At 43.1% G+C, this 27,313-nt stretch overlaps 1 protein-coding gene across 1 annotated transcript; it reads left to right on the top strand.

The window, feature by feature from the left end:
• Positions 1 to 6,619: 6,619 nt before the first annotated feature.
• On the top strand, positions 6,620 to 26,347 carry prag1 (PEAK1 related, kinase-activating pseudokinase 1). The gene is made up of 6 exons (XM_083929310.1): positions 6,620 to 6,816; positions 10,593 to 10,937; positions 11,041 to 12,776; positions 19,719 to 19,864; positions 21,034 to 21,800; positions 23,729 to 26,347. Exons 2-6 carry the CDS (start codon positions 10,668 to 10,670, stop codon positions 24,875 to 24,877), a joined length of 4,068 nt encoding a protein of 1,355 aa, XP_083785436.1. The 5' UTR covers positions 6,620 to 6,816; positions 10,593 to 10,667; the 3' UTR covers positions 24,878 to 26,347.
• Positions 26,348 to 27,313: the final 966 nt, after the last annotated feature.

Below are 27,313 nucleotides of genomic sequence, written 5' to 3'. Positions count from 1 at the left end.
CTATCAGCTTTGACCCTGCGGACTGTAATAAGACTGGATACTTCACTGGAGAAAATATGAAACATGTTTCTTGTTATCATCCTGTGTTGATGTGTCCAGTAAACATTTAGGTGTTACACATGGCTACAGAAAAGATCCTGTTCTAATGGCAGGTTTGGGGAGTAGGGAACTATTTTTGCAGCATCATGCTGGTAGATCAATCTCATTCATAATTACGTATAGTGATTCAAAGAGTTCAGTAACTTTTAGGCCATAAAAGGAAAGGAATGGTGTTTAAAAATGTTATTCTACCATTGCTTCTCTATACTGTCATTGGACCCCCTCTGACTGCGGTGAAGACATGCCCAAGCAATGCATTTGTCAGGCAGCCACTTTTGTTAAGGACAGGTTTAGCTCTCAGGGGTATTCCAGGAAGCTGGAGTGTCAGCTCACCTGTGGAGAAATATGGTATGTTTATAATCTAAATGTCTAAAACTAAATATGTGGGCTGCTGGTAGCTACAGAATGTTGTCCACTAAGAGTACGGGTTTGATCCTAAACTCTTCCAGTCTGCATTTTAAAGTGTCCTTGGGCAAGACACTGAACCCGAACTGCTCCTGAAATCTGTGCATGTGTGGATGTGCGTCTGATTGATTAGATTAGATCCTGATGAGCAGGCAGCACCTTGCATGGCAACCTCTGCCATCAGTGTATAATTTGAATGTCAATGGGTGACTGTGGCAAGTACTTTAAAAGCACCTAGTTGACATTCTCTATGATCGAAGGTTTTATGTTTTGCTATAATTTCATATCACACGTAAACTGTTATTTTGATAATTTTAATGCAATAGTTTGAACTTCTTTTTTTAAAAGTAGCTTTAGTTAACCAACAAGGGTAGTTCAACTTCTTCAAATGCTTAATAAGGTATTGTTGTTGTTTTACCAAAATGCTCCTTGGGAGTCTCTCCTAACAGGTTAAAGGCTTAAACCTTTGACTTCTTATCAGAAATATTCCTCCGTGCCCTTGAAAGTCTTGAAAATAAACAGAGTTGACTTCAAACCCTCTATTATACAGTAGTTAACCTTAGCAACAATACTTATTCTTCACACTGTAGTACCAGACAACTCGTATTATACTACGACTTTTTTATTTAACATACTATGGACTACAAGCAGAATTAAAACACAGTGTCTGTTTGTGGTATAAGTGTGAAAATGTAGTCCTGGGTTATGGTTTGTGTAGAAAATAATGCTTTGCCTCTGACTCTGCAAAGTAAAAAAATAAAATAGCTCATGATTTAACTTTTAAGATCAAGTATCCTATACTATTATGAGTAGTGTTGGCAGATTAAAGTGAGATCACGTACGAAAAAACCCTCAATCTCTATAAACAAATGATGTTCCCTGTTGATGTCGAAGTGTTTTGTGTGTGTTTCGTAATCGGAGGGCAAACCTGTAGGGACAGGTATAGGAATGCATCGACGAAGGGAAATGGAGAAATATTGTCGTCACAGACTGTGTAGGTGATAGAAAGTATACACTGTGGGTTTATGTGTGTGTTCTTTCACTTTGTGTGTAAATGTGTGTGAGGTGCGGCTCTGCCTTGCCTTATCTTTGCATTCCTAACTACACCAACTCCTCTACACGACTGCCATGGCAACTCTAAAGGGGAAAGGCACTAAATCTGACACCCACCTCTTCCTTTAACACACACACGCACACACGCACACGCGCACACACACACACACACACACACACACACACACACACACACACACACACACACACACACACACACACACACACACACACACACACCACAATTAATTCCTGGTGCCTGGCTCTCAGAGGCATACAGTTACACAAGGGGGTTACCTTTGAATGTTGAGGTTTTAAGAGGGACAACCAGTGGAGAAGAAAGTGAGTCCTGAGGGAGCTGGTGTGCATTAAGCCCCTCTCACTCTTTGTAGTGTTTCCGACATGCAGTAAACAGACTGACTGCAAACAGAAGTTCCTGTCCTTCTTTCATCTTTCATTTCGAACACCTGTTGAAAATGTTCAAATTTCACTTGAACTTTAGGCTTTTTTTTTTTTTATTTTCAGCAAAAGGAGAATCTGAGAGAAGCATAGAGTTTCAAATGGGAAGTGTAATGTCTTCAGTGACTGACTAAAGAGTATTATTCACATGCAGGCCAAATGCAAACAAAGACCTTTTGGTGTCGTGACAGGATATCTTTTATGGGGCCTCCTGTGGTAGTGGGAAGTGACATACAGAAACAGACAGAAACCCGACCACCACAATACCTGGTTTGTCAATTAGCCCAAACAAACACAGTAAGAGGGCAAAACGCTGAAACTTCTCCTTTTAGGTAAGAGAAATCCTTGCGGTAGAGGTTTCCAGAATAAAGCTCATTTACGATGACAAAAGAAAACGCATTTCATTAAACCCTTGACTTGCACTGTCCAGCCAGCGGGCCCTGATAGATTTTTTTGTCTTTCAGAGGCAGTTGCAGGCTGAGTTTTAAAGAAAGAAAGAAGATATTAGTATCATATAAAACTAGACAATCTAAGGAACTCATTGGTAGGCTACCAATTTTGGCAAGGGTAAATTGGTTCACAGGGGGGTCCCTTGACATCAAGATATCTGAGTGAAAAAGGATTTACTGGGTATCCAAATCTCTCTCCCTTTAGAGACATGCACACTTTATGATAATCTCAGACAGTTTGGGCAACAACCATGCAGTTTTTCTCATGCAGGATAATGTTGGCCTATTCTATAAGTGGATCCAGTTAGCCCAATTGTATTTATGTGTGATGATGTAAGTCCCCATTCTAGCTATTTCTTTGTAGTGAGACCATTTTTTGAAACTTCACTGTATAAAACAAGCTGTTGTGACCGCAGCCTCATGACACTTTAAAACCACCAACTGCAGGCCCATGGTAGTCATTGGTAGTCATATTGATGACACAAGTGCTCGCCATCCAATCATCATAAAAAAATGCAATTCTTGAAGAAATCTCCAAATGTCAAAAGTTTTTGATACTAAATCACAGCATGGCATTTTCTGTGGTGTACCTCAAGGTCCTGGTGTCTTTGTGTGGTATTTTGGAAGGATTTTTGACCATTTCTACCAATTTTAAAGTGGCAAAAAATAGTTAAATCCACCTCTATTAGAAATTGACTGAAAAAGGAGTAAAATTATTTTTTAACTAATAGTTTTACTGTAAGACACATTCAATTGAATGACAACCAGTCCCAGCCTGGTCAGATGCGTACATGAACTGATGAAGCCTCTTGGATGAGAGGTGAAACGTCTTCCTAGACAAACAACCAGTCCAGTTGTTTTTGACTGAAATTGCTTTGAGGATAACGATGACCTGGACGAATGAGAACATTCACAGGCTAATTGAATGACAAGTTTCAACGGAAAGCTTCGTAGAAGACCAACACCACACTTGTATAATGTATAATTTTCCCTCCGAAATGAATCTACTGTAGAAAACAAACTGACTCATTCAAACTCTGGTATTCACCGTTCTCACCAGTCTAATATTACACTACTTATCATGACTGACAGGAGACTCTGAGGAGAGATAGTGTATCTGGTTTGAGTAATGCCTTCAATAATCAGAAACTGTCTATTTCTTGCTACTTTTCATTAAAACACACTTCTCTGCTCAATGAATTTCATTTGAGATGATTGTCCCTTAAATAATTCATTCATGCTGAGTCATAAAGTGCAAAGCAGTGGACACGTGGATGTAGGCATGTAGAGTCTAAACCCATCTTTCCAGGCAGAATTTGATGTTATCAAACATTAAATATTCTATTTTTTTATTGAATTACTCTACACTTGATAGCGATCATGATGCAGAGGTGCAGGGGCATCTGGAGGCAACATACATCATATAGAGTCGTCAAAGTGCTGCTCATATTTCAGCTTCATGATGTTGTACCTGGGAACTGAGCAGTTTTTTAATTGGCTCTTCTCCAACAGCATCTTCATGTGGCAGTGCACAGAGTACAGAGAGGTTGCATCTATTCCAGTCCCTCTCAAACACACTCCCAGTCTGCAGCATGTCAACAAAATGCTAATTCATCAGTGTGCATACTGTAGTGTGGCATAGTGTAGTGGAAGCTCTAGTGGCCAGATTAAAATTAAGTAGCTCTGATTCCCTTCATAATTTAAGGGGGCGCTATAAAAGATGAGCCAAATGTTTAATGGGACACGCTGCACATAGGCTGACAACATAAGCCTCATGCAAGCACAAGCAAGAACTGCACGTGTAGCATACAATATATGTATATACTTTATATTCCCACACTTTTCACTTTTTCACCTCTAAATCACAGTTGGGATTTTCTGTATTTTTCCTATGGAATTTCTTCTGAAGAAATGATGAGGAGGAAAAGCCTTCCAACACTGCAGTGTGTCCATAAGTGAGTCCACCCCCCTGCCGTGCTCCTCTAATTTGAATGTTGTAACAACATCTCAGCAGTAAAATCTCAGCCTGTGATGGAAGATTTATCTCAGTGTGTCTTGGGAAACAGTTTTACAATGACAGCCCTTCCTGTGAGCATGCAGAGTGACACCACATAGTTAAAAAGAAGATTCTTAGCACAGATACGCAGCACAACACTCTAACAGGATATGTCACTTCCCGCATTAATTTAATGCAAGATTAAATAATAATTTGCTATAAAGTGCTGCAGGGATGAAGGCATGAAGTTAGCATCGCCCTGGTTCCCTCTACAAAAAGCCACTGGGACATTTCCATTGGATCATTGCATGAAATAGACTATGAGGTGTTGATATTAACACATTTTGTTCAGCAAGATAATCTTTACAAGAGGGGATCACTTTTATGATTTTTGATGCATTAATGCAACCACCAGATGTAAAAAGATAACGCTAGGCTATAAACAAACTATCCCAACCACTAGCTTCCGACTGATTTCGCTTGTACAGTGTGAGGGACGTTTGTAGTCTCATTTAGCCACTTGTTAGCAATCACAGTCTTAAAGACACACGCCAGGTTAAAATTCATGGCTGGGGTATTTACTTTTGTGTTTTATCTCGTATGAACAAAACATTTAAATCTCTTAAGCCTGTGTTGACGACGGACCTTATTCCAGTCGTTCCAACCAACAACCCACTGACTTTGAGACGAGGGAACCCGAAGTGCAAAATGCTAAGCCTGTAAATATTCTCATTTGTCCATGTCATTGTTATCCCCAAAGCAATTTCAGTCAAAAGCAACTGAACTTGGTAATTTGTCTAGGAAGACGTTTCACCTCTCATCCAAGAGGCTTCATCAGTTCATGTACGCATCTGACCAGGCTGGGACCGGTCCGATGCTAAATGCTAACTCCCTTCCTAGTTTTAGGACTCATTCCTGCAGCACTCTATTTGCAGGACATGTCTAAATAGCAGAATGTATGTAGAGGCCTCCTCATATTTTATGCAAAGCACAAGCCATTTGAAATACCCCATTAGGAGAATTATTACATGCACTGCCCTGCCAAAAATAGATGCAATGCAACAAACTCTTAATTCTCTTGAGAGGCTTGTGACTCTATCCAAATTCAACAGGTGGTCTTGTAAAAGATATCACTTTTCCTGGATCCAGTCTGCTGTGCCACTTATGCTGATTGTCCCAGCTCGGCTATAAATCCTTGCATGAGATTCAGGGAACTGGCAGGTTCTGTGTCCAATCAATTCATATACCTGCATGTGTCCTTTCACAGGAAGTAGACCAACGCAATGGGATCCCCGGAAAGGAGGGAAGGGCTGTTTGATTTGGGAGTTAACAGATCTAGTGCCGCCATTGTCCATCTTTTCTTGTCTTTTTGGCCTCCCTATGACAATCTAAGGAAAACCAAAAGCGAATGCATACAAAAACACACACAAAAAAGAGCAGATTCTGGTTTTGTTTAAGTGAGTCAAAAAATTAACAGATTATACCTAATTTCAGTGTTACTTGTCAGTAAGACATAAAAGGACACGCTCAGTGTAAAGGTTAATCTCTATGGATGACCGCCTTCATCCAACACAGCGGCTGTGTTTGTCACTCTGTGCTTTGCCTCTCCTTTTGCTGCCTGTAATGGAAACCAGCAGGATGCCCAGCCTGGTTCAATAACAGCGGCAGTGTTTTTCTATCACTCTGTCACCCCGGCCATGATGAACAGAAGCAGCAGCAGTCCAGGGGGTATAGCAAGAGGGAAGGGGCAGCACAACCCAGGGAAGCTTGTATATATCCACATTCCCCACATCAAAGGGCTTCTGATCATGACTGATTGCTTGCAGCAATCCCCCCAAAAAATGTTTGCTTTGGTTAGACCTGGCATTCTTAAGATTAAGCAGCCCTGGGTCACAGTTGTGTAATTTTCTGAAAATCAAATGGCAGCTGGGTTGTAAAAAAAAAAAAAAAAAAAACTCCTTATGACAGCTAATAGAACAAAAGCCTTAATGAAAATGTGTGAGTGCCCACTGACCAGACTGCGTGGTTGATGAGGAGCTCCTCCCACCTCCCCGTGCTCTCTCCACGCTGCTGCAGAGGACTCCTGCTCCGCCTCAACACTCCACCTCTGCACAGTGCAACAGCAGCAGCAGCAGCAGCAGCAGCAGAGAGACCTGAACCCAGCCTGCAGCAGCGGCAGCGGCGGCACGCAAACAGCCTCCTGGGTCATTAAACTGTCGCATGTTGGATACCTGAAGACAGAAGGATATCGGCTGCTGCGGGATTTAGAAGAGCAGATACGACACAGTTGTGTTGTTAATTTTTTGTACATTTTTGAGAGCTTTTGTGTTGCCAGGGAAGAGAAAGTCCGAGCAGGTAAGCACTCAGTCAATACAGATAGATAACCTTAGCTACTTTAGCATGTCACATTGTGTCTTTCCCCCCTCTTTATAGCCTACACCAATTTGTTTTTGTACAGCAGGTTGAGCTTAGTTGTTACTTCTCATATTTAATGAAGGCTGTTGTATTAACACAGATAATGAAAACAGCCATTTTCCCCCTTCCTGCACGAAGACATAAAGGGGCTTCCCGCATCGTACCGTAAACCAAACTGCAGGCGAGACAAGTGTTTCAAGCCCAAACCTTCATTTATCAAATGTAAAAGTGTCTCAAAAACCAAACACGTGGGGTGCGTGAACCTATGCCAAGCGTGTGTTGACTAAACATGCTAGCAAAGCATTCAAAACGAAGCGTCTTAAGGTGGAAGTTTTGAGATATTTGTCAAAAGTTCACAAGTTTTTGGCGGAAACCCCTTACCGAGGATCGAAAAAACAGGTTGTGTGTGTCCCCCCCCTCTCTCTCTCCCTACCCGTGAATGAATGGGCTGTGTGAGTGAGGCAAGCGTGACCAATGTTGCCCGTGAAAGCATTTGTATTCAAAGTGGGCGACTACACGCCGATGTGACCCGGTTATCAGACCGTAATATGGAGTATAGGTTGCCTAATTATTTCGGTTATGAATGACTGGACACTGTTATTATGTAGGCATCGCATTCATCCGAGTCTAGGGGGATTTCTTTTCAATTTTCAGATGCGGATAAAGCCATAATGCAGTGAATTGTTACAGTAACCCTAGAAACATAACCATCAGATGACCTAGACTTAATTAAGGCTGTCACTGCTTGCGGGCTCGCGCATGTGAAGCGTGCCCGCGCGTTTGTGCTGGTGTGTTTGGGGGGGGGGGGGGGGGGGTCAGCTGTGTGTCCGCTGCTGCTGCTGCTGCTGGTGGTGCCTCCTTGCATGTTGCTGCAGAAGGATTCAGACAAAATTGTAGTTTTACCAGCTGTTGAGAGTTGATAAGCCCTCTAGCCTTTACCTTTATTGCTGTTCCTCTTGCTCACCATATCTCTGGGCTATTTAAACTGTTGCCATCCAGTCTGACAGAGCGCCCTGACTGCATTCTTCAGTGCATCACAGCCTCAAAGCACAGGCCTAGTTTTGTGTCTTCAAGGGAAGCTCACACACAAATTAGGCTTGAGGGTATAATCTTTACACTCCCTTACATTAGGGTAGTGGGTTTTAATTTCTCGGCAATGTGTTTTTTTGAGACATCTAGTGGCCAGGCGACTGTGTGTGATGTGGCTTGTGACTTCAAGGCTTATTTTTTATTAGCTGGCCCAAAAACTATAAATTCCACACCAGACCAACAACCTCAAGTTATTTTTCCTTGCGCTCGTCTTATTTTTCCAGCCCCCGACTTTTAACATGCCCGTGAGATATTTTTCATAGTCTGTTTTTTTTCTTTTTTTATTGGTTGAAGACCTTGAGTTTTGTCATATGGCTGAACCTCTCTCTCGTGTGTGTGTGTGTGTGTGTGTGTGTGTGTGTGTGTGTGTGTGTGTGTGTGTGTGTGTGTGTGTGTGTGTGTGTGTGTGTGTGTGTGTGTGTGTGTGTGTGTGTGTGTGTGTGTGTGTGTGTGTGTGTGTGTGTGTGTGTGTGTGTGTGTGTGTGTGTGTGTGTGTGTGTGTGTGTGTGTGTGTGTGTGTGTGTGTGTGTGTGTGTGTGTGTGTGTGTGTGTGTGTGTGTGTGTGTGTGTGTGTGTGTGTGTGTGTGTGTGTGTGTGTGTGTGTGTGTGTGTGTGTGTGTGTGTGTGTGTGTGTGTGTGTGTGTGTGTGTGTGTGTGTGTGTGTGTGTGTGTGTGTGTGTGTGTCCACCCACAAGAGGAAGTGAGAAATATTGGACCTTGAGCTTGAGAAGGTGTGGGGAATGTAGACAGCGGGGTCTATCTCTGTTCAAACAAGCAGGGATGAACATGTCAGCTAGCGGTATAATAACCTAAAGTGAGGTGCCGTTTGAGATGTGTCTCTGTTTTGTCTTGAAATACACCTCACATGCAGGGAAACTGTAAAAACATTGACCAAATTGTCCCTGTCAGTTTGGCCTTACTAAACACACCATGACAGTGCTCTGTCTGTCTATGCGTTGTTATTTTCTGATTGACTTAAGAAACCCCCGAGACATGTTCTTGATCGGCAGTCGGGCTGTTTTCTACAGCAGCAGGCCTAGTAGCCTAATGATCAGTCATTGCTTCATATGAGTCACGCACAACGCCATAAGATGTTAGGCAAGGCTCAGTTTCCTCTGTTGTCGCAGGAACGGTTAAACAAACAGTGAGCGAGTGGGTGCTTTCCTGCCCAAACTGAGTCAGACCGAACAAAGAAAAATGTAAACATGCATTATCTTTACCAACAGGAAAACGCTTCCTTCCTATAGGATTAGTAGATCACAAGGTTATTATACTGGAGCCATGAATTACCAGGGGTCTTAGGAAGTCTAAGCATTTTTTTTTGTTCCAGTTTTTTTCAGTTAACAACTGCAGGAATCAAGAATCCCAGTGGCCAAATGAATACCTACTATAACAGTCATATTTAGGCTGCCTGAGTGCATGTATTATATAAACCCTTTTCACTGTCTGAGGGGAGTAAGCGTTCATCCTCCTGCTTCCTCTGTTTTTTTCCGGATAATGAGTTTAGATGGTGGGCTAACGTTGCAGTGTGTGATTGCAGCACCTTGTTGAGAGGCAATTAAAGTTGTACAAAGAACATAAAGAGTGACACCCAGATGCAAGGAAACAAATGATCTCTCTGAAATGCTGTTGATCTTCTCTCACTGTCAGCCCAGTTAAACAGGGAAAAGAAGGTGTGTGTCAGTTTGTTTGTGAGAGGAGGACACGTGCGTGCGTGTGTGCGTGCATGCATGTGTGTGTGTGTGTGTGTGTATGTGTGTATGTATATAAGGGGGATGGTAGTCTGTCGTGGGTGTGAGATTCACCCTGGTGAGACTTCAGACATTCCTGACATTCCGACCTCCGGGATGCTTGAGGCTCCTCCGTCTTCTTCTAGCATGTCGGGGGCTGCAGAGGACTCTGGAGGGCTTTTATGTCGCTGGGCTCACACCGACAGGCCCTTTGGTCGGACAGAAACCACATACCCTCTAATTTAGGAGGCCATGGGAACAAGTAGCACAGCACACATCAGGTCTTCTTAAGTTACGTCCATGGATGACACTTAAATCCTAATGGAGCTCTTCTATGAGCTTTGAGACACTTGTCAGCCTGGACCCCCTCATCACTTTCTTTACAATTTTAAGTAGATGTTTGACCTTTTTGTACTATTTAGGCATCTTGATTCAGAAAATCCCAGGTAGAAAACAAATTCAAAAAAGGATTATTCTTTAACTAGTGGAAACAGAATTCTATCTGAGGTTGGCAAATAAACTGTATTTAATGTGTACACTCATGGTCGAAACCCAATCTCCCTAATATCTGGGCCGATTCAAAACAGGTGTATCCATAGACAAAAGCAGTCTCCCAAACAGTTTGATGTTCTGGAGTCCAAATAGTTCTGTTAGGTGTGCATGTGTGTGTGTAACTGTTGCAATAAATTGTGTTTTTTAGACAATTCTTATCTAATTCAAGCAGTTTTACTTGGTCAAAAAAACACTTGGGATTCTGATTAAGAGACAACCTGTGGATAAAAAAGTGATTACAAAGACATTATGATATCATTTTTTTAACAATCTACCTTATTCTTCTTCTTCTCTCCTCTTCATACTGCTTTGTGATCAACATATTACGACTGTCTGTGGTTCCAGCCATGACGGTTCATCCGGTATCCGCAACATCACCCAGCAGCCACTTCTGACCGAACCTCATTTAGTAAACCAAAGATGTCAGCGTGCAGTGACTTTGCAGAACACGTGTGGAAACCCGGCTCCTGTAAGAACTGCTTCCACCCTCTCAGTGCACACCACAAGACCGTCGGCGGCCTCGGTGGCAGTTTGCCAGCCGCTTGTTTGAAGAGCATCCTGGGAGGCGATGAAGAAGCTGGAGTAACGGCGCTTTCCCCCTACAGCAAGCCAACCATCGCTGTCAAACCCACTATGATGAGCCTGGACACCACCGAGTCGATGACTGACGTCAACATGAACATAGAGCAGGTGATTCTCTTTAAAGGTCTTTTTCCTGTAACAAACCATAGAGTTTATTACATATTACTATAGTGTATGTGTTCTTTAATGTGTGCTGATGTTTATGTTTCAGGAAAACACAAAGAGCCCAGTTGAGCGTTTGGGCCTGAAAAAGCTCTTGGACCTGTCGTCTCTTTACATTGACAGTCACGGCTGCAACAAGGCCCATAGAGAGGCTGTTCTTCAGAGTCCTGAAACCAAGATGGACTACAACAACTGCTTCTCTCTGGCTTCCTTATCCCCCAACATCCTGCCTAAAGACTCCATGATTATCAGCAATATTTTCGTCACCCAGGAGGAGGGTAGAGGTTCTCAGAGTTTAAAGAAGAATGCAAATGGAGACACTTGTAGACAGCAGGGTACAACCACCCCTAGAACCAAGAGCACTTATAACGGGATTAGGGGGACTACCAGGGAAAATTGTCAGGAGTCCCATCGGGCATCTGTTGAGATACCTTTTCCTGTGGATATTGTCCCTTCCAGTCCTACCACAGTTCATAGCAATGGTATCAGCAGTGGGATTACTACTACTGTTATAACTAAGACATCCAGCACTTCTGCCACTTTCCCCACCACAGCCTTAAGTGTGGACACCATAAGCCACAATTCCCCACCATCCCTCCGTTCTCCTCCAGTCCTGCCCGAACAGACAAGCCTATCGGACTCCTCTTATCGTAGTAGTACAGATTCACTTCCTGGGGCAGAGGGGTCGGGAGAAAGACAACTTAGGTCAGGGAGCCCCCAAAGCCCAACAGGCACAGCTGGTTCACAGTCAGCTCCCAACTCTCCAGACTCAGAACCCATTTATGCAGAAAGCACCAAGAAAAAGCGCAAGCCGCAAGGGAATGGGGTACAATCCCATCTTGTGTCCCCAAAACAGACTAAAAACTCATCCCAAGGCTTTGAGCTTTCAGGAGAGAGTCAGCGGGCCACCATCACTGTAATGGCCGCTCACATAGAGGAGAATAGGACCTTCTACCTGAGCAGTCCAGATTCAGCCATCGGCACCCAATGCAACTTCAGCCCCACAGCACGTAAAGATGCCAGCAGCCCGGCCTTCCGCTGGCCTAGCCCCAGCCACAGCGCACCCTCTTTGGTCACAGAAGCCAGCCTTACCCCAACTTTCCACCCAAAGCCTCAGTCTAGCCCACCCATTCCCCCGAAAAGGACCACCCGTTCCCCCAAACTGGGCACTTCCAGCCTATCACCATCCATCTCCTCTCCGGTCCCACTTCCTGATCTCCCCCGACTGGGCACCTCCAGCCTCTCACAGTCCATCTCTTCTCCTGTCCCTCTCCCTGAACTCCCCATGCTTTTCCTTGTCTCTGCTAGAGAGGGCCACTTCAAGGTCCACACAGAAAACCACAGCGCAGCAGCGTCCGAACGCTGGCACAAGCCACACCACCACAGTTCTGGCTGGAACTGTCGCATCGAGGAAGAAGAGGAGGATGATGAGAGAGAGCGTAAAGAGGGGGAGAAGAAGAAGCTGTCCGCCAACCCGAGGACAACCTCTCGGGTGACAGGCCTGCTCAATGGTGCCGCTGTCTGGAAGGAGGCCAGGGACTGGAAGGCCCACAGCAGCCCCCCTCCCATGACAGAGCCAGGCACGGCCCCCCCGGCTGCCCCCAACAATGCTGCCTGTCAGGAGGGGACTGAGGGCACCGGTGCAGAGGATGAGGGCAAGCATAACGGGAGCATGCCGTCCAAGCAACCGTTGCATGGCGGCTCATCAGAGCTGCTGGCAGCAGGGAAAGGAGCTGCCAACAATGAGCCCAATCCACCACCTCCCCCACCAAAGAAACTGCACAGGTAAGAACAACAAAGACCTTTTTGTTTGGCTTTTACACCATACATAACTCTCAAATAGGACAGATCATTACTGGTTCTGGTTAGGGCTATATTTGATAAATCTTAGAAAAACATGTGATTATTGTCCTTATTGATTATACTTTTCACTTAATCATGTTGTCATTGAAATATAAGAAGTAAAGACAAGATGACAATTAGAAGTTAGCAGAGGTGTGAGGCCATAACATTGTTTACTCACTGCATACCACTATACAATTTCACGTATACAGGTACAATATGAAGTAAGGAAGGTAAGCAGTCAGCTCAGCTGTGACCACTAGATGATGAGTATTTTCTCTCAATAATGGACTATTTTATGGCATTTATTATTTAAAAAACTTTGTTTAGTGCAGTTGAAAAGTTTCAGCAGTGCAAAACTTCTGTTCACATGCAATTTCCAACACATGACCTATTATACATTTCTCATAATAGTCTTTATGCTAAAAAAAGAGGCAGAGCACAGTAAATACACCAGTAATCTTGAGGAAGGGTTGGTCTTAAATAGTGTTTACAATAAGGCAGCTATGTAAAAGAAACAATCTAATAGAGGTTTGATTGCATACTAGTATGCTAAACACTTGCTGTAAGATGAATGCTATACATTTATCAACCTTGAACTGCCCATTATAGCACATACTTGCGTGCCTGTCCTGTCTCTTACCTGTGACTTGCATTAGAACAAATGGTACCGTAAGTCAGTCATGTCACTATGCTTTCATTATATTCCATAATTTAGTACTCACAACATGCACTTAGTCTAAATGCATGCATGCCTTTTGCCCTAAAAGACAGTGTATATATAGGGTTGGTGCAGCTTATGTAATATAAGCTATTCTCTATTGCCTGTGACTGCGCACATGCATGCATCTTACTTCTGTGTGAACCTTACTGTGCCTTCTCCTTTCATAGCATCATTATTCAGCCTTGAATCAGCCTCCATTCTTGCAGCTTGTGATCATTCAAACTGTCCCGGCATATTCCTCAATGCATGCCTTGTTCTATTCATGCTAGTAATGTGACTTTTTCAATTCTAATTAACACACAAAATGGGTCTGTTGCTGCGTCACATTGCTGTAAATTTGTTTTGGCTGCAGCACAAAAGACAGAAAAAAATCAGGCCTTGTTCCATTGATTTTGTTATACAGGGACAAAGCTGTCATTAGCAGGCGTTCAGATGCATCTTTTGGCAGAAAATGATGACATCTGTTCTGTTGGCATGTGCTTTAAATTCTTGATGTTCACGTCCTGGTTGCGTTTAAGACTTAAGTAACAGCATTTAGTTCCATCGCTTACAGGATGTGTATAATCATACATTTTCATATTGAACTACTGTGGCCTACTATATTCAGGGCTCCTAGTCTACATAGCAATTTATTAGAAGTAACATTTGCACACATGCTTTAACCTCCGTCCGCATGAGGCTAAGAATACACTCCGCTGTCTGAGTCAGCTATACCAAAGCAGAAAAAGAGACGAAGCCTTGTTATTAGAGCATCAAATGATCTCCTCAAAATAAACGTTGCTTTGTGTGAGACAGCATGATGAGGTGTAACAAACGACTGTGACTTCCTCAAGACAAACAGATGTTCTGCCATTTTGAGCTGCTCGAGTCAGCAAAAACTGAGTGGGATTGTTTTACTGTCAAAAACACAGATTGCTGATCACATTTCAAGGGCCCTTATGTTTGTGGTAATTCTAGTAAGGACCGTCTCTGCTGTTATGACATTGCCGACATTCTGCGCTGATAAAAATACACCTTGTTGTGACACATGTGGGAACACGCCTCGAGCCAGCCAGCGACAGTTGTGGCTTTCCAAGTTTATCAGTGGGTTTAGTGTATTTAATCAACAAGTGTTTGCGGTCACCAGGCATGCACTGGAAACTCAGAATCTAGATCTTGTCCGCAAAGCAATCAAAACATCATGGAACAATGCATTATTCACAGAAAATGGAATCTTGTGTGTGGCGTGAATGGAAAACATTCATAATACAAAGACACACGTGTACACGCACCCTATGGTGCAGCATTTTGATGTACTGAATCATTTAAAAGCCACAGATGGTTCGACAAATCTGCCTCCCAGAGCCTTTGATCACAGTGGAAACACCAAGTTTTGTCCCCTTTTTTATTCCTTGTGACAGGTCAGCCTACATATCATGTAGTCGATCAGCAACAGGCATGTGTGTTTGTCCATGTGCATAAGTCATGCATGAGTGTGTGTGCGTTGAAGTACTCTTTTACGGGGAAGGTGTCTCCAATGGTCAGTGAAGGTTGCCAAAGGGAGGGGCTTTAGTGAACAGATTGTTGCCCCTAGCAACTCCCACACTGTCCCAGTCTGGCAGTCGTTTGCCACCAATAGAAGTAGAATTTATAGATCAGCCATGTGAATTCAAGTCTACTGTGTTTGACTTGGGCTTGAATTGCCTTTTGCTCTTGAAACTATCGTTCCAAGACTTGCTGCCCCTCCCTCCACACAGCTAACCCCGTCCCTTCTGTTCAACGGAACAGATAGCATCTTGTTGCCATCTGAATTGGACTAGGTCAATGAGTGAATGCTATATATGAGATATGGGTGCTTAAATTTTGCGCATCTAATGAGTGCTGTTTCTTTTCCTGCTGAGAGGGACTTTAAATACACATATGACTCGTGTGGAGCCAGGGTTGTGTTACTAGACTGGGCTTTAGAGAGCCACCAGTCTGATCCAGGGGCATTTTGTGCCCACCAGCCCGACAAGGACCTCTGCCTCTCCAGCATGAGGTAGGCACCTGATAGCATCTTTTCTCATACATGTCCTCAGTAAATTGTGATGGCATATTTATCATTCGACTTGTGAAGAGAAGTGGTGACGTTCTATACAGGAAAATGCGTCTTTCAAGAAGAAACCACAGAGGCTTATTTTCACACCTCTATCAGGGGCTCGGGAGTCCAAATTCTGAAGTGGCTTTGAATGGCACAGTGGCAGATGGCGTGTGGTCAACTTTATGCTTGTTCTTTACTTCCCCCTCTTCAACGCCCTGCCTTTTCCTCTTCTTCTAATCTCTTCTAATCCCTTTCTGCCTAGATTATCTTTTATTCTTTTATTTGAACCCATAGTGAGATTAAAATAGTTGAATAGGATGAGAAATTACATTGATTCAGATTAAAGTGCGTTACTTCACATGATGTGGGGCAAATAAATGAATGTGGCTTGTACTAAAAATGGGAAAGAGATAGCTGACAGAATAAGATAACAGGGCAAAGCTGAAGCAGTGTGCAAGAGATAACACAGATTGGTGTCAAATATGAATGATCTTTGTTTCAAAAATATGCTTTATATGGCTTTATAGCTATGGTAACTATCGTATAATCATAGCAAAGAAACAATGCATGCAGTTCTTTGCTCTCTGTGTTGTAACATACCAAGGTTGTACAACAACACAATTTAACAGCAGACGGCTTCTCTGTCTCATCAGAAACATTACAAGCTTCATGTTGCATGACTGTTGTAGGAGATTGCATTACATTGTACAGGTGTCCATGATACCATCTCCACCAGAGTACCTAGCCTGCTCTTCTACCTCACTTAACAAATCCCTGAATTATCTGTCCTCATTAATGCGTTGTGGTAAACGGGTCGCAGTATTTTATTTATTCCACTTGATGCTGTATAATCATCCTAGAATCTGACTTTTACTAAAAGTATTCTATTCTAAAAGTATTCGTCGACACATAAAATAGCCCCGAAGGGAAGAGCCCGACGGGTTTTAGAGTGTGAAAACTCACCAATTACAGATATGCCACTGATGTATATATTGTTTTAGCTGGGATGGAAATAAGCCTTTTCTGTGTGGATTGTGCACCGATTTTGCACTGATATGACTTTGCAAAGGTACTCAGAAGGCTGCTTTCTTTACATGTATTAAAGCATATTTAACATTATCATATAAACAAGGCATTACATTGTCAACCAATTCTAGAAATGAACACTGGGAAAATAAACATTAAATAAAAATATCAATAAAGTAGCTTAATAAACATCATGTTTAGTATCAGTCAATTACTACTAAAATAGTTATATGACATAATTTCTAAATCACCCCAAGGTTTGTTTTCTGTATGACATGTTCTGTAAAAAAAAAGGTTTTTCAAATCGGCCCATATTGCAGAAAACACTGCCGATATCATAGATACCAACAGATGCCCATTGATACCCGTAGATACTCATAGATACCCATAGATACTGAAACTGAAAATCAGCTAGCCTCTACTGGAGCGAGAATGTGTATTTGTATGTTTGTGTACGTGAGCGTTTGCACACCCAAAAGATGCAACAACATAAAATACTCTGTCATCATTTCATAACTTTACAACACAGTAGGCAAAAATAAGAGTCAGGAAGTGAATCCAGTTACACGCCACACACACAAACACACGTCAGGATGTGTGTCTACAGATCCAGCGTGTTACTCACTGTAGCATGATTGTTTACAGTCTAAATCTGGGTTACTGTTGTTGCCGGGCTGATTGCGGAACACAAACCTCATGGGACTGGTTTACTGGGACGATCACGACATCTCACGTAGACTTTGTTTAAGCAAAGGAAATGATTCAATCTATTCTGGGGAAATAAGCAATTAAGATGTTTATTAATAGATGCTCAGACTACAACGGGGCATTCTAAGTACAGTGATGACATCTTGAATGGTGCTTTTTTTGTGTTGTGACGACATGATTTAGGAAATTTTAGTTCAGTTAAAATTAATCAGTTTGATACATCTCTGTCAGATTATAGATAACAAGTGATTGTATTACTGAAATGAGTAGCCTTCTATTAAGTCAATGTAATATTAATTTGAAATATTATTGTAATTGATTCCTTGTCTGACATTATACTAAACAGAATATATTTGGATTTAAAATTGTTTATCAGACACTGTATCACCTTGGGCTGATTATAATGAAAATAGGGGCAGATCAGCCCTTAAATGCTGTGTGTGTGTGTATGTGTATTCTTCCACGCAGTCCTAATCTGAGTCAAGGTCCTTTTTTCCATGCCCTTACTCCGAACACTCATTCATCCATGCACATCCTCCCGCAGGACATAAGCGATGACATTCTTTCCCCGAGGAAAATCTCATGTTTTGGATACAAATCTGAGAGATCTAGAGTGAGAAATGCACGGACGCACACATGCACATGGGCTCAAAAGTCCTGCAGCCATTAGCATTTCTCCTCTGCCTCGGCATTTCCACTGCCTTTCATCACCGTTCTTTTGTCTGTAAAACGATAGCGGATCCTTTAGCTAACTGCCCACAGAGGATACCTAACCCTTTGTCTCCCCCCTGCGCTCTTCTCCTTTTCTCCTCCTCATCTGTTTGTTCTGCTGATTTATGGTGGAATTGAAGTCGGGGGGCTTGCAGATAATTGCATAGAGCAGTCATTTTGTGATGGGAGTGAGGAAAAGAGATGAGGGGATGGGATGGGATGGGATCCGGCTTCCATGAGCCATTAGCAGGTATAATGAGACAAGTGAATGGCTGTCACTCAGCCTAATTGGTCACCTTGATTAGGAAGTCTGCTCATGCACAGTTTTCATTTGTACTTCGAAGTGGCTATCATGGTAGACAGGCAAACTAAACAAGAAGAATGCAAAGCTTCTTTCTAGTAAGTAAAAATAATGAAGCAACATTTCATTTTTCAAAGAAGAAATATGTCTTTAACAAATGAAAAGTTGAATTCCTAAGCAATAAAACACACTAGCGCAATTCAGTAGCCTCAGGGGTTCACTCAAAGTATATTTTTGTGGTATTTTATACCTTTATTCATAGTCTGTAGTAGAGCTGACAGGAAACAGTGAGAGAGAGAGAGAGAGAGAGATGGGAAATGACATTCAACAAAGGTCCCAAGCTGGCAAATTGGTCATTAGGGTGCCCTGCTGCCACAGCTTTACTTGATCTAGTATGACCAATAGGTAGTTATTATGAGCAAACCGTAGATACATTTTGTTGTATAACCGACATCGAAGGAGTGTACCTTTTTGGTTACCTTTTGTTTTGATGGGCAGTTGTTTTTTTTTTATACCAAAGATATTGTAAGAAAACAACCTCACCAGGTAATTTTTGACCCACTTATACATTTTTTTTTATAGTCCGGGCATTCTTATTGCTTGTTAAAACCTGGAGCCTACATTACCCACGATGCAACTGGACCACTGACAATTTGTTCAGAGGCTCAGATGTGTTATGTTACTCCACACCCCCAGATCCCCCATCTGAACATCTGACCTCGCTTGAGACGATTTATCAGCGGAGAAAAAGCTTTATCTAACTTTTGTTTCATTTATGCAGTGTGCCGAGTGCTCCCCGAGACCTGAAAACAGACTTTGAAGTGAAAATGGAAGTTGCACTTTAAAGCATCTGACTCAAGGGAATCTTGGGAAATGTAGGGACAGCCAATGTGCCGTTATCCTGCAATTGCCACATGTAGCCACAGCGTCCAATGCTCAGCAAAAGTTACATAGTGCTTGAGTTTACTGTCTTCAAGAAGGGGAGCCAATATCAGAAACAAGCAAAACTGCCATATCTGATAGATTCACAGCATGCCAGAATCAAGAAGTGCCCCTCCCCAACCAGGAAGTAAAACTACTTCTGACTGTACTTGTTCGTCATAAAATGAAATGCTGTGCTCTTTTACGTGGACTCATTAGCAATACATAGTGCAGATAAGAAAATACCAGAGGAAGTGGAGTGGTTCCACATTCCTGCGGAAAACCTACAGACGAACTACCAGCGACGCCACACTTGGCTGTACAGATGACTCAGTGATGTCAGCAATTCAGATACAGAAAAAAAATACAAGGTCTGGTTTTCAATGCATGTTTGTTTTACTTGTCATATTCACTCTGTGGTTTTCTCCATTACAGAGTGTGTAGTATGATGAGTGGCAGCAACATGGAGCTGGATCGCTGCAGCCAACAAGGGTCAGTAGAGAGTCCTAATTCATCTCTTCGGGGCCTGGGCACTGCCAGCCTACCCACCGTCTCCACTGACAACCTGACTGCTGACACTGGTGAGTACCACTCATATTATTACGTATTGCTGCAGGTCCATTTGCCTCAGTAGAAACATGCCCAGAGAGTCCAAAGGTTCATATACGTCTCATACAGCATCTGATAAAGCAAAGAGTCTCTGCCACAGGTTTTCCATACGTGTGCTTATGTCTATGTGTTTGCTTGGATGTCAGTAGTCAGTTCAACTCTGAAGATGCACTTTGTCCAGAGTGAAACCGTGCAACAATGAAAAGAGGAAAGGGTTCTTATAGCAGCAGTGTGTCAGCTTATCTCTTCCTCTTTTTTCGAAGTACACGTACAGTTTGTGTTCATTTTCACGACTTGAATTGAAGCTTTCTATAATCGTCAAACCCGAGACGTGGCTCAAAGTGAGTGGCATAGGTCCTTCATTTGGAAATGATTGTCATCCGTCACATATTCTCTGTGGAGCAGACGCTTGTAATTGCAGTAACTTCCTGGGCAATGTTGTTTGAAGAGATAATTATGGACTCTGATAACGAGGGGAAAAAGGGTTTGGCTACATCCTACAGACAACTTTTTTTCTTCTTTTACAGTCTCTGTGAAAGCAGCTATTGAAGACTGTAGCACATAATTATCTCAGTATCTGTCTGCTTTAGTGTAATGTCAAGTTCCAACTTTAAGTCTTTAATTGACAAATGGATCATAATTGGATGGAAGATGTTTTGAGTGTCAGCTTGAGCCCTGGATTGTGGAAATTTTCAGCTCTTTTGAGGAAACGAGGTATGTGTTTGTGCTAAGGCTGAGCAGCAGGCAGTGACAGAAGGGGTGTAGTAAATAAATCAAGTTCACAGCTGTCTATTCACCCAGGAATCTGTGAGTACTGTGAGATTACAGGAAAAAATTCTATTTAAGGAATAGTTTCGGAAATACGTGGTATTTGGTTCTTTTTTTTAAGGATGAGAACAGTAATTCAGCTCTCTCACCTGCATAAAGACTGAAAATAGGGAGAGACAGTAAAATATGCCTACTAATATTTCTAAGGACCCAAATTAGCACATAAATCTGGTTTGATTAAACTGTACAAAAAGCCGGTAGTAGACAGAGGTTGTTACCTTCAAACAGAGCCACACTAGCGGTTTCCCTCTATTTCTTTGCTTTTATGCTATGCTTTGCAAAGCTATGATGTAATTTATTTTTCTCCTCTTAGGTTCTCGGGATGCCACACGGATGTCTTGTTCTTCTCCATTTTCCAGAAGTCCAGCAGCCTCAGCGCCAGGGTCTCCTCATCCACCTTCCTTTAACAGCTTAAGTAACCAGCCACCTCCACTCCCAGAGAAAAAAATGGTCAACCGCACCGTGTCGGCTCCCGACAGCACAAATGGAAGACCCTTTGTCCGAGCCTACCCACGCCTCCCATTCACTGGCTCGGAGAGCAACGTGTGTCGCCCTGCTGATGTCAGTTCCCGATCCAGTTTACCATCCAGCCCTGTTGACCCACGACCCATTTTCTCCTCCAATGAGTCTCTGGAGCGCTGCCATGCCCCCCTGATCCGACCCGCAAGGTCCCGGACACTGGATGAGCCGCTGAAGACTCACGGGCGCTTGGGTGTCCACTGCCGAAGCAGCGTCACCTGCTCCTCTTCCCCCCAACTCAGCGTGCCCTTCTCACCCTCAGATCCGGGTTCCGCACCCAATCTGGGCTCCAGCCTGCAGCTCCAGACCCTTCTGAGTAACATAGACAGTAGGGAGGGAGTGTACTCCAAACTGGGAGGCCTGTACGCTGAGTCTCTGCGGCGCTTGGCTCTCAAATGTGAGGATCACTTCACTCGCTCCCAGAGGAACCCGCTTAGGTTTGAGGAGAGTAACTGGTCTCTGTTCAGGCTCACCTCCAACAAGCCGAGCTGCAACTCAGGAGATGCTGTATACTACTCTGCTGCCTGCGCCTCAGACCCCAGCAACTCCTACGCTGTAAAGGTAATCCCTAATAGTGACATTGATAATTATGTTTGTTATAACCATGCTCATTTCCAGGATGTCTTAAAGTTACAATCTTTAATATTTCACTACTGATTCATTTGGTGACTTCTGAAGGCAGAAATCATGAGCATCTACTTTGTCAGAAATACAACAAAAGAGCAGCAAAATAAACTTATTTTATTTGAACTAAGAAATCAGTCAAAAATTTGCCATAATTTCCACTCTCAAAAAATGCCACAAAAGACCATGATACACAATAATTATGATGTCAGATACACTGTTTTTTTTGTGACTGCCTCACAATAAAAGCCACTACACCATTTTTGACATTTTAAATGTGAAGCAGCAGCTATAGAACGTGTGTGCATTGCATAAGCAGTATCCTAATACAGCTCGGAGGAGGAGAGTGAACAGTAAATAGTGAGGCCAATATCAGTGCGATGCAATCCATCATTTCCTGTAAACCTCTGCGTAGATAGGCAATTTGAACGCCATGCATCATCTTCATTATCATCACCGCATACCTTAATGTTTTTTACATGGATTGGAAAATCTTTCCTGATATAGAAACTTTATTATTATTTCATGGATGGCCTTGACTTAGAACATTAAAGCTGGAGTATATAAAGAGCAAAAAAAAAAAAAACTGAATTTGAAGTAGAGTGAGACCTGTTCACGCAGCTCTCCCTCTCTGTCCTGAGTCTCTGAAAACAGAGCCAATAGGAGGTGTAGACGTCTTGAACACTTGAATTACAATATGATCATATTAAGATTATTATGCCCCCCCCCAACATTATTCCCCGAAAATAAGTTGCCTACCCCGGGTCTAAGTACAAAAGACACTACACTTGTGTTTGGCTGTTGGTTGTGTCTTCGTTTTGTACAGATTGTGCTTATTCCCTTAACTCAGATTGTTATCAAGAGAGCAACTCTGAGCCCACTCAAGATCATCGACACTGTTTTTTAAGGAATAATTTGCACAGTGGGTGTTGTACATTGATCTTTTAAGCAGGGATTTGACAGTTTGAGGATAGAAGAAGGAGATTAAAATTGGGTGGCGGTCTTGTTTGTTCTTAGGATACAGATGGGATGGACCCACTACAGCACAAACCTTCAGGGCATGTAATGTAAACAACCAGTAAGGGTGTGGGTTCAGTCTCACTAACCTTTGTCCCAAAGTCATTAGTGTTATACAAAGCAGCAGCTGTTTGTACAGTGTGTGTGTGTTGTGCCTCATCACGGGTGCCCACAGACTTGCTTAATATCACTAGGCCCAATTAATCTTTAAATTCCAGGCAGGATTTACAGTCAGACAAACCCCTGTTGTCAAGGCCAACACACACACACACACACACACACCGTACACACACACACACACACACACACACACACACACACACACACACACACACACACACACACCCATAAACACAATAAATATCTGAAATCAGCAATGCTTAGTATTTTGTAGTATGTGTTGCGTTTTGATTGTTTTTCAGATGTGCTGCTAGTGTGTTGCTGACTAAAAACGTGAACCCCATGGAAGTGGATTTCAGTACAGTTAATCACTAAGAAGAGATTATATTTATAAATCTGACCCCAACACACAGTGAGATTTGTAACTTTTGCTTCAGAATTCTGATTTTATTCAGAGAAGTGTGCATTTTTTCAAAGCTCGGAAAAGAACAGACACAGCTGTAGTTTACTTAAACACAAGTTCAGCGATGTTTATTTCACTTGAATGAGAGCAGGAACTGAATTGGCGTTGACCTTGGAACGTCACTAACTAGAATTCCTTTCTCATGTTTCTTGGCTCCACTCCCTTCCTGTCTCTGTGTGGGGAATTCTTCCCTCCCTCCTGTGTCTCACTCTTCTCCTTTGCTTCATTCATTCCTCCCACTGATCTTTGTGTTATCTCTCTCCAGATCTGTAAGAGTCCATCCATGGACGCCAAGCAGGGCCATCTCTATGGTCTGTCAGTGCAGCAGAGCATGCCTCCCCACTTCAACCTCCAGCAGGACTGTGGTCACTTTCTTGCTTGTGTCCCCCAGAGCATGTTACCTTCTGAGGAAATCACTCTGCCTTCCACACCCGCCTCGTCGATGCCTCAACCCTCCGCGTCTGCGCCTGGCCAACAAGTAGAACGAGAGCGTGTGGTGGTCATCACCTCTGAGATCCCTCGGCAGACGGCAGCTGACTTTGTTCGGGAGTGGGCGCCGTTCCATAAAACTCAGCCAGAAGTCTATGAGCGCCGTGTATGCTTCCTCCTCCTGCAGCTCTGCCATGGCCTGGAGCACTTGAAAGAGCACGGGGTCACACATCGTGACCTCTGCCTGGAAAACCTGCTGTTGGTGCCTCATCTTCGCAGGTCCTCCCAGTTCCCCCAACAAACCACCACTGACAACGGCACCAGTGGTGCAGACAGTCAGCGCCATCTTCCCCGGCTCCTCATCAGCAACTTTGCCAAGGCCAAGCGTCGCTCCTCCGAGGATGCTGCCTCAACCAGTGTGAACCCTCGTATCAAACGTGACCACGCAAGATTGGCGCCTGAGATCGTCTCCGCAGCACAGTACCGTAAATTTGACGAGTTCCAGACAGGCATCTTGATCTATGAGCTCCTCCACCAAGCCAACCCATTTGAGGTGAGTCCAGCTCTGAAGGAACAAGACTACCGCTGTGAGGAGTTGCCTCCGATACCTTCTGTCTCCCTTTACTCCGCTGGCCTCCAGAGGCTGGCCCAGCTCCTGCTCCAACCTGACCCCATCAAACGCATCCATATCCAGGAGGCCAAGCGCATACTGCAGAGCCTGCTTTGGGGCCCTAGGAAGGACCTGATGGAGCAGCAGCGGGAGAGGCACGGGCAAGGGGTCGCCTTTGTTGACGGATCCCGGCATGAGGGCCTCCTGAACTGGCTGGATGTGAAACGGGCCCTGCTGATGATGAAGTTTGCAGAGCGTTCACTGGAGCCCGAGAGGAACGCGGAGCTGGAGGACTGGTTGTGCTGTCAGTACTTTTCCTCGGCTCACCCGCTGTCCCTCTGCCATACCGCCGAACTGCTCTACTCACTAAAGTGAGCCTAAAATGTGTGTGAGTGGAGCTGAAGTAATGTGTGAATGTGTGTATGAGAACGACCAATAATGTCCAAGTTCAAGTCTAGACACTATGGATGGGAGATACTGTGAACCTGCCCAACTGTTTGCGCTACTGCTGCATGCATGAGAGCCGTGCATCAACCTTACCGTCCACTCTTTACCTTTCACACAAACAGTATCCTGCTACAGACAGTCTACTACTTAGCACAGAGATGACCTGTAAAAAGTCAGCTGTTTTTAAATCTTCTTGTAACAGTCAGACATATGGACAAAATCACTAAAACATTCACTTACCGACTAGTATCAATTTGTGCTAGTGATGCTGATAAATACATCTGTAACAAAGAAAAAAGGAATATGATCCTATAATAATCTTACCAAAGTTTCATGTTTGACACTGTATTGTGTGTATTTATTGAATATCAATTAAGACATTTTACCCACTGAGAACAGGCTAATATGTCATAACCTTATTCTGTGTCAGCCAGCTTTGCAAAGTATCGTATCTATGTAAACAGATGTGCAGCTACATTTTCATTTGAGTAGAAATGTGAGGTCAGACTTACACCTTTGCACCTTTTCCATCATTTTTATTCCTGGGCACATAGTGTACTGTATACTGTGTAAACGACACAAACTCGACTTTTCTTGAAGTCACAGAATAATGCCTATTCCTCAGTGAATAGTGGTGTACTAGTTGCACAATCCCTGTTAGACAGCATTGCATAATAAACACTTGGTATGAAACAATCATAAACCATACTGTCTAACACAACTCAACATTAATTGGATTGGCAAAACAGTTGGCCACATTAGCAATTGCTTCTACCGTATGAACGCCCAGTTTTTCTTTATGCTTACTGTTTAGTATATATTTAAATGTTTTGACATTTGTCACAGTGCCTTTTGTTCTTTGTATATTTTACAGTGACTCAGAAGCCAAATGTAAATATTACTGATCATTCGTCCTTTGTGAAACTGGCCTTTCACCGAATGTTCTAGAAAACAACTTTGTACAGTAATTTGTAGATGATGTTCAAAGAGAGATGAGCCCGAGCAGGTCTTAAAAAGCCATGAATGCAAGCAGCAGTTAAAAGAATATTTATGATATAATTTGTTATCCTGTAGTAGTCACTGGAATTTCGCTGTTTATTTTCATACGTGGACTCTCAAGTTATTTGTTGTTTTGGCACGGCAGCGGCTGGGCCTGTTTTTTGCCTCCTGTGTCCCGAGTAGGCTGCAGAGAAAGCCTTCATGTTGAAAAGATTTCCTTATAAAGTCAAGAAATGAACAGCCTGCACCAGGTTTTAGTCCATGACTGACTGATGTTTCTAATGTCGCAGAAGAAAAAAGGTCAGAACTCACAACTAATACATTATTGATTTGAATTATATGTGTGTGCCTCACCTATTTGCAGCTATCAATAAACTGTGCATATATTTTCTCACAGTATTATCTGGTGTTTTGATCGTTTTTTTATGCATCCCCTCTAATGTGTAAGCTAAAATGATGTTGGCGCTACTGTGAAAGTACCTGCAAAAGATTTCAACCTTGGACTTGCATTCCTTGGAAATGGTGAAATTATGGTATTTGATGTCTAGAGGGCTTAATTGGAGTTAAGTCCTCATATCCTGTGACAGAGGAAGTCTTACATGTACAATGGGAGCATTATTGCATATAAAAGTAAGTCTTTTAGTCTTTATCTTTCTTTTCTTACTCTATTTCCCATCTTCCTTGTGATCCGAAGTACATTATGCAAGGCAGTGCGACATCTATTGTAATAGCATAATGAAAAACCTTAACCCTGTAGGGAAATTTATGAATTAACATAAACCACGATAGTTGGCTGTGTAGGGACTAAAGCGATTAATGCAACTTTCAAACTAAAAGAAATATTAAAAGCCATAAAACTGGCTGAAGAACTCCAGTCAGCGGAAAGAGAAGATGCTGTTGTAGGGGAGACTCAGAGTGCATCGCACCGATCAACACAACAGGTTGTACGTGAAGTGGAATCTCAATTTGAGTTTAGAGCCTCAGGCAAAAAAAGAAAGAAAAACCAGACCCCAGACTTCCAATCTCCCCCCCCCCCCCCCCCCCCAATTCCCCTCCATGTAGCTTTCTGCTTCACATCACTCCTTCAAAACCACTGGCTGCTCCCTTGTCATAGGTGGAACTATGTTGCTATGGTGTTTTGACCAATGGAATGCCATTTCCAGGAAGGCAGTCAGTCTCTCGCTTTCACACACACACACACACACACTGAGGGAAGCAGCCTGTTGAGCAAGAATCCAAATAACCCCCTGGTAACAACAGCAAGGCTCCCTCCTTTGTTTGTCCAGTGAACACCGGTCAGGAGGCTGCATACTTGATTCGAGCAAATATGCATCCACACTGTTTCCAGCGCAGGATCTAAGAGGA

The sequence above is a fragment of the Echiichthys vipera genome (genome assembly GCF_963691815.1).
Source record: "Echiichthys vipera genome assembly, chromosome: 16".
Classification (NCBI taxonomy): Eukaryota; Metazoa; Chordata; class Actinopteri; order Perciformes; family Trachinidae; genus Echiichthys; species Echiichthys vipera.
Note: the sequence above shows the minus strand (reverse complement) of the source record. Positions and strands in the feature narration are given on the sequence as shown.

Bases quoted from the DNA above. Each gene is read 5' to 3' on its own strand.
- prag1 (XM_083929310.1), top strand. From the start codon at position 10,668: ATGTCAGCGTGCAGTGACTTTGCAGAACACGTGTGGAAACCCGGCTCC. The intron at 12,777-19,718 runs GTAAGAACAACA...TCTCCATTACAG, and splicing joins CCACCAAAGAAACTGCACAG to AGTGTGTAGTATGATGAGTG. The intron at 19,865-21,033 runs GTGAGTACCACT...TTCTCCTCTTAG, and splicing joins CAACCTGACTGCTGACACTG to GTTCTCGGGATGCCACACGG.